The sequence below is a fragment of the Metarhizium robertsii genome (assembly GCF_000187425.2).
Source record: "Metarhizium robertsii ARSEF 23 chromosome Unknown MAA_Scf_6, whole genome shotgun sequence".
Classification (NCBI taxonomy): Eukaryota; Fungi; Ascomycota; class Sordariomycetes; order Hypocreales; family Clavicipitaceae; genus Metarhizium; species Metarhizium robertsii.
The window spans coordinates 2,409,372-2,419,396 of record NW_011942204.1 but is presented as its reverse complement, the minus strand read 5'-3'; the positions used below and the strand labels follow the sequence as shown (position 1 = coordinate 2,419,396).

The 10,025-nt window shown below is 46.5% G+C and overlaps 3 protein-coding genes across 3 annotated transcripts; 1 reads left to right on the top strand and 2 right to left on the bottom strand.

Annotated features, from left to right (window-relative positions):
• Positions 1 to 200: 200 nt before the first annotated feature.
• Positions 201 to 1,247, bottom strand: MAA_11365 (uncharacterized protein; the record flags this gene model as incomplete). Its single annotated transcript, XM_011413353.1, has 1 exon — positions 201 to 1,247. The coding sequence occupies one exon, from the start codon at positions 1,245 to 1,247 to the stop codon at positions 201 to 203; it is 1,047 nt and encodes a 348-aa protein (XP_011411655.1).
• A 4,453-nt stretch (positions 1,248 to 5,700) lies between these two features.
• Positions 5,701 to 7,198, top strand: MAA_06125 (uncharacterized protein; the record flags this gene model as incomplete). The annotated part of the gene is made up of 2 exons (XM_007824123.1): positions 5,701 to 6,371; positions 6,433 to 7,198. The coding sequence occupies 2 exons, from the start codon at positions 5,701 to 5,703 to the stop codon at positions 7,196 to 7,198; spliced, it is 1,437 nt and encodes a 478-aa protein (XP_007822314.1).
• A 984-nt stretch (positions 7,199 to 8,182) lies between these two features.
• On the bottom strand, positions 8,183 to 9,107 carry MAA_06126 (Ribonuclease H-like protein; the record flags this gene model as incomplete). Its single annotated transcript, XM_007824124.2, has 2 exons — positions 8,183 to 8,467; positions 8,532 to 9,107. 2 exons carry the CDS (start codon positions 9,105 to 9,107, stop codon positions 8,183 to 8,185), a joined length of 861 nt encoding a protein of 286 aa, XP_007822315.2.
• Between the last annotated feature and the right edge of the window lie 918 nt (positions 9,108 to 10,025).

Genomic DNA, 10,025 nt, shown 5'->3' with positions numbered 1-10,025 from the left:
TGACTTTGTAGGGGCTCATTTCGGATGGCCATTACTACCTCCTGTTCTTGACTCGAGTGCTGCTTTAGTGTTTCTGTATATATTAACATTAAAAATTCTGCAAACTCTTCAACTTGTTAGCCCACCTTGCTGACATGTCTAGATACACTATATCAGTCCATAATAAGATAATCCACGTCATGAATCAAAACTTTGAACACTTACGTAGAAGGGGGGGCTCGTCGGATAGACTGCTCTGTCGTAGATAGGCAGTCAATGGCCATGTCGAAATTGCCACTTGAGAGCGCGTTCACGGCATTAATAAGCCTCACGTTGGCTTGTTCGTCCTCACTTAATGCCAGTGAGTTTTCGTGACACCAACACAGTAGATTCCCTAATGCTTTTGCATCTCCAGGATATCCTGGGAGCTCCATGTCGATATCAATGAGCATTAGACGCGGCTTGGCAGCCGTTGCTGAAGGCTGAAGGAGCGTGTTCCACGGCCTTATGTCACCCTGGACAAGCTCATACTTCCCAAGGTCTCGAACGCCTCGGACTAGATCTTGAAGTTGTTGAAGTGTAATGGGTAGGTTGCCTCCACTACTCTTTGCCAACGTACCCAAATCCTCGCCGGCATAAGGCATGAGGATGCCCAGAATTGTCTTGGGTTTTGTGGGTTGCCAATCGGCCACAACAACAGCGAGAATGGGAACGAGACAGAAGCGCATGGACATTTCCGAATTGACTTGGTTCACTGGTATCTGTGCCTTGTTTATAAGATCTTTTCGTTTTTCGATTTCGAGCTCAATCGCAACCACATCGGAATCGGTTTCAATGTACTTCAGAACGCAGTCTTGACCTTTCCAAGAGCATCGGTAAACTCTGTGACCCAATGGGTGCGGGTTTTTTATGTCCAAGGCTGTGGACTGGAATGTGTTAGTGGATCTGTGACCGTAAAACAGCATCCTGTTGCGCGGCCATATTCGAATAATGTACGAGTTATCTGGGCAGTCCGTCACATCCGCACTCCATTCATGGTCCGGATCTCCCCTAATGTCAACGTAATTATGTCTGAGATGTTCTTCAATTATGCATGATAGCCACGTTATATCCGTCGTCTTTTCTTCAGCCCCGCCACAGGTTACTTCGACTTCTACACCATGCCAATCGTCGTTGGCTGTATCGTACACCGCCGCAGAGCACCTCCCCCCAGGTCTTGCAATGTGGCCGTGTATTGTAATTTTTGGGGCGCTTCGGCTCGACTCCATGTCCGCGATTTTTTCGGTGATGATGACTAGACGAGCGTGGACGGAGAGTGATAGATGACGAAATCCGTGTCAGCAAATAAATAGAAAAGCAGCGTAACAAAAACTGCAGTTCACTGAAGTAGGCGCTCTGAGAAGCGTGAAACTAATAAAAGGAACAAACTAATAGATTGATATTGTATGTTTTTGCAAACAGTGTGATATATCTCTTTAGAATGCGATCTTATTCGGAAGGAGATGTGCTGCAATTTATACCTCGATCCCCGTAAGTCCAATGTCCTCCGCTCCACCACATACTACAAGAAACACAGAGTAAGTGCAAATAAAAAACGCTTGCAAGAAAGTTAGGAAGGAGGTCAGTTACGTCTGTACCTTCCCGTCTAATGCTTTGCTACCCGAATTCAGACCCCCGTAAACCAAGTCATAAACCTCACGCCTCCGAGTCAATATCTAAAGAGAAGCTCTACTAAAAAGTGCCGTCTATGCAAGCAGTCCTACCGTATTCTTCTAGGTATGGCGGCGGTTTCGCGTATAAATCGAAAATTCTCGACTTGGAAACTCTGGGGTAACTAGACATGTCTTTAATTCTCTGTGACCTAACTTCGCAGGCTGCCCGGTCACCGACAGCATTAGAAAGCCTTAATGTTGCTTTAATAGCCACAGGAATCTTAATGCTCCGCGGGCTAGCTGCATGCAGCATATGGTTCCTGTGCAATCGACGAGGTGGGAGGCCACTTGTGATGGATTCTCACTATCGCAATTCAGGACAGAGTGGCAAATTCTCTCAAGACTGAACAATATTGCCTACGTTCTACTAAGTCTGATGGCCCATACCACTGGATCTTCCTTGTTATGGCTGCCAAGCGTCATGCTCGTCAAAAACTCCATGGTTGCATTATGATGATACTGCAGCGGATAACGTTTAATGACTTCCCGCAGATTGTTCTTGCGTTCCCCCGTACTAAGAAGAAGATTCAACGTATAGCATTCCCTTCCACAGAGTTAGCCACAAGTATGTAGAATGAGATAATCAGAAACTAACAGTGATAGTGTTCGAGCCCGATGTATATTGTCCTGTTGTTGTAGGCAGCCTAAAAGTCGGATGGCCGATTCTATAGCATTTTCAATCACCTCATTCCATTCGATGTTATACAAAACTGGAATGTAGAGTATAGCCGTTAGACGCTTAACTTGAAACTCGTTAGAGCCTGTAAGTATCTTCGTCTTAACGCACTCAATATTCTCAATGTCCTTATGGCTATTATCGGCCGCCCAAAATTCTATTATTTCTTGAATACTGTCAACACACCACAATGTCTCTTGTGCCAGGCTAGGTCCAATACCTGGCAACACATGGTTATTGAGAGTAGCTCGAATAAGCGCGTGTCCTTTCATTTGCTGCGATGGCAACATGAATTGATCACTTAACCTCTTAGCTTGCCGTTCATCTGCTTTTGCATCCATTGACAACTTACATCTGGATTCTAGCGAATGTCTCTAAGAGCAACTGGTAATTCTCGCCCCTGTCTTCATCAGGTACCTGTGCCAGCCTAATACTGGCCTCATCTATGCCGTTTTTGACATACGCCATACACCGGCTGTGAAGTCCAAATATCGCATGAAGTAGCTCTGCAGTTATGATGAAATGCAACGGTTCCGTCTGTCGAGCCGTGATGACAGCTGCAGCAGCTTCGTCATCAACTGGCCATATCCCCGGGTCCTTCCCAGATACAAAGAAATCGATAACTTCTCCAATACAGCAAAGAAGACGACCTATTGGGCTACCAGAGTCTTGTATCACACGGTACACCACATGCTCTTGCATTACCGGGTATCTAGGCAGTATGTTCCGAACAACTTGGGTTCCATAAAGATGCGCGGTCTGGGGTTCAAATCGAGTAGACATTGAAAACTTTGCTGTAGTAAAAATTTTTGTCTCGAAATATATAATGATCTTGTATATGGCGAGGCTAAAGGATAATAAAGGGTGGGTTGGAAATCGTCGCATGCGAGTATAGCACTTTATATTGGTATCTAAGGAATGTTGACTGGAGATATTATCGTAATGTACACCACTATTTTGTGACAAGACAGTGCCTGATCCATATCCTCTTTGATTCCGAAAGTAATCCCTTCATCCATTGCAGCGCCGTGCCAAAAGCCACCATCTGTCCGCTTGGTGACTTCGCATTTCTAAGTTCAGGACTAATTGTTGTATATGGTCGATAGCTTGCTCTTCATCTCGCCCTTCAGCCCAGAGCTTGTATTAACATCCATATTTGAGCATCCCCCTTCCTGTTAAGGGTGTGTTGCTTACCCTATAAGTAATGCAAGGAGCTTTGTTCACCCTGGCCTAGTTGTGGCAGTAACAAGTGGAAAAGTATAGGCAACGATATTAGAATTTTCCCGACATATTAGCGATCGCAGTTATAGGTGAGCAAATTCTGGTGGGTTTGCTCAAATGATTTTAATAGTAGTATAGAATAATCACGTAGACGAATCCCCTATTTATACCAACATGTCTAGTGTGCCATCCATTAGTGGCCTTTGTTTTCTGGATACGAACTGAAAATTGAGGCTACAGATGAGGCGGATTGATAGGCTGCAGTTCATTCCGACATGGTGAGCCAAAAAGGCGGTGCTCTGGCCTCCTCTTCACGTAGCTTCGCGTTGCTCAGAAGCAAAATGTGCATGTGACAAAGAGTGTAAATTGCGTAATGCCGATAAAATACGTAAAGAGATCAAGGGATCCATATGTACATACTGACTATGCACGATAGAGGATAATTAATTGTCTGTGCACTCAAGCTATGTGACCACTCCGCGACTGTGGCATCTTGCACTACTCCAATTTAAGATTGGTTCCCAGTATGCCGGTCATGGAAATAAGAAGCAAAATTTGCTATATGGAAAGCGAGAGATGTTACTGGACCCAAGCGTTAGGCACCTTCAGCCTCATCCAAAAGCTGATTCTCAGACCCTGTTGGCGTCGTCATGCCCACCCGCAATCCGCTGCAAATTCCAGCGTCATGCCGGCGTTCGCTCTTTGGTCCAAGAGGTGTAAGATTACCATCATCTTGCATCTTGCATATTATCCATGGTACTATAGCAAGTAAAAATTTCACGTTAGAAAGAATTAGAATACAATGTAAAAGCTAGTGAGTTAGCACATACTATAAGATGAGGCGGAGGCTTGCCTTACCAAGTTGGTCCACAACCGTGGGGCTATCACTGGAATAAATGACACGAACCCAAGTGTAAGAGTGAACAACTCGCTTAGCAGTTGAATATTGATTCTCCAAAAAGTGCGACCGACGATACTTTTTTTGGCTCCTTTGCCAGGTCTGAATAGTACGATGCTCCATACGGCCAGCTTGCCCAGCCGAACCAAGACGAACCCAACTACAGAAAGCACTGCTGGATAAGACGGAGGCCCGAGCTCAATACATTGACAGACGGTCAGAAGAATTGCGCCAATCAGGACAGATGCCCATTGTACAGCTGATGCAAGTCTAATGGCGCCAAAAAAGATGTCAAAAATGACTGCCTGGCTCGATATCAGTCATTCCGATTACTTTCTCTAGATGCTGAGAGGCTTACTTCGGTCAAAATATCCCACACGAGTCCCGTGTATATTCCCCAGTTGGCAAAGTGTCCCGACTGCTCCATTGTACTAAGCCACATTGCCAGTAGAAGTGAGATGCCAACACAGAGCCCGCCGACGGTGATGGTATACAGGATAATCGGGTGTTTAGCCATCATCGACGATTTCGGCAGGCAAAAACTGGCTCGAAAACTGTGTGTCTGGAACCCAAGGACCAAGCCTACGAGGCTATGGATTGTGAAGCAGACTGTCAAAGCGCATTTTTGTCCAAGAGACAGGTTTGGAAACTCAGTTAGCGGCATGGCTGCATTTGATTCGGTGAAGGTAAACAAAAGCGACTTACCGACTTTTCTGCATGTTGGAGGCTACCTCGTTTAAGTAAGTGAGGCGAGCGATTCCGGGTTTGATGTAATTCGTATATGAATTGCCACAGCTCGATGAATGCGCTGGTTGGTGTGACAATCCTCACAGTAGTGAGCGGGAGAGGATGGACTTGATCAGTTTCTCATGAGGCGGCTTACGGTGGGTATAGTCATATTCTCACGGTTTGTACGCTTCTCAAAACCACGGTGGTATCGAGAGAAGTGGCACGGGCCCCTGTCCGGGGATACCTCCCGCATCGTGGTGGGTGCCTCCGGGCTGAAGATCGACACTGGAGCGGACATCTTGCATATCACGCTAACCCAAATTCAAGGAATTCATGGATGGATCCATGAATTCCTTGAATTTGGGTTAGCGTGATATGGTAAGCGACCTCCTCAACATGGCACCTAGATTCACCTCTTCCACTTAACTTTTCTGCAATGGGACTCACCTCTCCCGCAGCCCACGATATCGACAGACGGAGATTCAATGCCTCCCACGAATGGAGACATCATCAAGCTTCTACAAGCTTTACGTGCAGAGAATGAATTTGGCGTTTTGTCTGAAGGCGAAGACGAGCAAATTCTCCGACAAATATACTCGCCTCTCAAAAGCAGGTTTTGCAGGACCTGCAAAGGCTCTAAAACCTCCAGTGTTAATTATGGTAAGATCCAAAAAATTGACTGTCGGAAAGATTTGGAGAAAGTCTCCAGCAACTTCGCCAGATGGCAACTCAACCCTCTCGAATTTTGGGAGCGGCCCGTTCTAGAACCTCTAAAGTATAGCGACGTCTCTAATAACAGAGCGCGCTATTTCGTCTTGAGCGCAGCCAAATTAGACTCTCAAATCACGGACCAGGAGATTTTACAGAGATTTGTCGCTATCGAGATTTACGCCCTCTTTAAACGGGTAAGCGAAGAACACTCAACTTATGTGACAGACGACCGTGTTGGCTTCTTTTTACGGCGATTGGGGCTTCCGGTATCTGAAGAACAAGTTAAGACCTATGGCAACATCATCAGACGTGGCAAGAAAGTTGTGTCCTTTTGCAAGAAATTAATGCAATCTGAGCGATCAGATGGCTTTGATGGTGACGAAAATGAGGATATTATTGCCATCGATTACGGAGCATTATTTATATCCTCTCTACCAAACTCTATGTAAGCGCAACGTTCCCTTCCTCTGGCTTTTCTTGCCTTGAATTCGCTGACAATTTATTAGGTGGGACACATATGGACTCGTAGGAGAAGACCAAAAACACGCTATCCAACACCTCCGAAAAATCGGAATCATCGAAGCGGCTAAGGCTACGGGAGCCGACAATATGGCGAGAGATCTACTTAAGTTCCATCAAAAGATTCTTTGGATGCCTAATATTGGGTCAGGCTCGAGCAAAAGAGGAGCGAACCAATGTCAAACCGGAGGAAATTCGAAGCGGCCCCGAATCGAATTTGCTCCCAATGAGGTCAACACACAGCCTTTAGAAGTTGATGACAGTGGCCGCTTTGTGGAAAACTCTTGCGACACAAGACAGCTCATAGCTCTTGCTTCAGCTGCCTGCGCAACTGAGGCTGGCTTCTCGCTCCAATCGGGAGAACGACGCGATCCTCCCAACCCATTGCCCATTGACCAGCGAGTTTACTCGGATGCGGCGAGCTTGAGCCATTTGAATGCAAGCCCAGGCGACTTGTCTCATCCGAATGGGCCCGGAAACGCACCATCCCTAAGCATAGAAGAGCTACTTCAACCGTTAGGTACAGATAACTTTGTCGGTGTACCATCACTGAGCATAGAAGAGCTACTTCAACCGTTAGGTACAGATAACTTTGTCGGTGTACCATCACTGAGCATAGAAGAGCTACTTCAACCGTTATGTGCGGATAATTTTGTCGGTCCACCTTTACTGAGCATAGACGCGCTGTTGCAGAACTCTGAGATGAACTGCGAAGTACAAGATGTTGCAACCTCAGGTTGGCCACTTCCTTAGTCGTCGGACACACACGATCAGGAGAATACAAGTTAGATAATATCGACAAACACAGTCAGCACAGGAATGTATCCTCCGGTAGGGTATACTCAACAATTAGTACACTAAGAACCTATCTCTTGTACAGCTTTCATTGAACTATCCAAAGTAGGTAGAGCATACTCTGTTCAGCAACTTCCAGTGTAACTTGCGTAGGAAGGTGCAGTTTTTTCCCATATTCTAAAGAATACTTTGTTGACTTATAGGTAATAGAACATCCTTCGCTTGCATAAATTGGAATCAACCTTCCAGACTCTTTGAGCTGCCACGTGGAGTTTGTTCGGAAAATTGCATTTTTGGCGTCCTATGCAAGTTAGTATGTAGACCGTTTTCGGAGAGTCGGAGCCGGTCGAACTTTTGGCAATATTGGACTGGCGAGGTCATAAAGTTCTTGTTCTTGGCATAGCTCAATGCCGTGCTTGCTTTGCTTCCACCGTGCACGCTCGTTTCTGGCCAACCAATCGTGCAGCCCCTCCACGACAGTGCGCTCGTTATCGTCGAGATCTTCTGCCCAGATCTGGTCTTCGATCGTGGTTTCAGGACTCATGTGTAGGAAATTCGTAGAGGAAAGCTGAAATCTTATATTCAAGGGAGACGACTTCGCTACTGTTATGTCGCAGCCGGGATAAACTTCGTCATGCAGAAGTGAAAGCGCCAAACTTCAGGTTCGGTGCGGGGTTCACATTGCAAGTCATGTGATTGTGGACCCTATTGGACAAGAATGTCGTCAGAGTGGAGAAGGCAAGCCTGACTTTAGTAAGTGTTGAACGTCACAGCGGAACACAGATGAAAGACAGCATACTGTGTGGTGATTCGAGAGGTGTTCCCAGCCTAATATCTGGGGACAAGGAACTCCGGTCCGTTGAATGTGTTTCTGGTGTTATTGTGCCAGACGGATCCGCACGATGTTCCTCTGTTTGTTTTCCGTTTAGGTCTGTGCCTAGCTCATTTTCCGCCTAGGTCTGTGCCTAGCTCATCCCGCACTTCTGTGTAGGTGATCTTTCCAGAACCTTCAGGGTCTGGCTCGACGAGTTTAGCTTCGTATTCAATCGTCGGATCAGTGCGGGTTTTATTGTTGGGTCCCTCATGGAAGCGCACATCACGGGCTCGGATGACTCGTTGTTCATCCGGAAGCCATATTTTGTATACGTGGCCATGCAGACCTTCCATGCCAACAAGGTTGCCAATTCTTGCTTTGTTGGCCATTTTCTGGCTCTTGACTTGAATTTCCTTGGGTATTGTGACGTATGCTTTACAACCCCATGTGTGGATATGCCGGAGACTTGGTTCATACGGCAAGTTGATGATTTTGAACATCCGTTGGATTGGACTTTGCCAGTTGTACCGCCGTGCCGGTAGGAGATTGTGAATGTTGCCAGTTGTACCGCCGTGATGGTAGGAGATTGTGAACATATACACTGGTCTCCATGAAGAGAGGCCATAGTTCTTGAGGTAATTGTAGCTGAATAAGCGTTGTGCGGGCTCCAGCTGCAATATCTTTGCCAGCTTTCTCGGCTCTGCCGTTCTGTTCATGGGCATAAGGTGTTGTGTATTTGATCTTGACCTCTTCCTTGTTGCCCCATTCAGTTGTCTTGTCTGATTTGAACTCGCCGCCATTGTCAAAGACAAAGGCTTGAACTTGATGCCCGCCACTCATCTTCTCCACCTTCCCCTTCCATTCCTTTAGTTTTGGCAGTGCGTGTTTCTTTCTGGTTAAGAACATGATCCACTGGAAGCCAGTATATCCGTCTATGCCGTGAAGAGACCAACGGTAGCCTCCATATCCGACTGGTGTGTGTTGTAGCAGATCCCAGTAGACATGACTCAGAAAGGCCGTTGGCTCAAACTTGGCCCGGATCCCAGTAGACATGACTCAGAAAGGCTGTTGGCTCAAACTTGGCCCTGCTAATAATAGCATCCGCTTTGCCGAGGTAGCATGCCTCGCAGTGAAATTCCCTAATAGATGATTCATTCAACTCAATCCCAGCTGCTTTGCAAGCTCGTTTAATTCTTTCTGCACCAGCATGCATGAGCCGGTGATGCATCAGGCCATAATCAACATTCTTAATCGTAGCTCGATTGGGAAGAACCGAAAAGTTGACGTGCGGTTTGGACTGTGGTCCGACATCAAGAACAGCTACTCCCGATTGCCATTCATACGAGCATAACTTATGCCCTGAATTTACGAAAACCAGTTCTTTGGTTTGGCCATTAACAACCAGTCCATAGCTCTTTTCCAAGATGCTCGTCGCGATGATATTTGCAGTGCCAACCGCGCAGTATCCAACGTTGTGAAGGATAAGTGTTTTCCCATTCGCTGCAAGATGCACTATCCCAAGCCCTTGACGACCGTAGGGAACGTTATTGTGCCCAATATAGCGACTGTCTTCATCGTGGAAGTCAATATGTGCAAACCACTTGAGGTCATTAAAGCAGTGTTCTGCTGCTCCTGAATCCAATACTACCGCATCCGAAGATAAGGCAGTCGCCACAATGGCAAGGTTCATCGGCTGGATGATATCTGGGTTGCCGACTTGGTCTGCACTTTTGCCTTTGCGTTTGCCTTTATGCCAAGACGGTCGTTTTTCTGGGTGTTGTGACCAGCAGTTATCATTCGTGTGTGTCATGTTAGTATGAATGTAACACTGGTCTGACCCTTTGGCTCCTGCTGGCATTGGTGGTAGCTGATTGGGTGTTTGGATAGACAAGTTGATCCGAGTTCCCGCGGCTTCTTCGTCATCCGCTTTGGTAGAAAGGAACTGTAGGAAGTCCTGTTTAGTTGGAAACT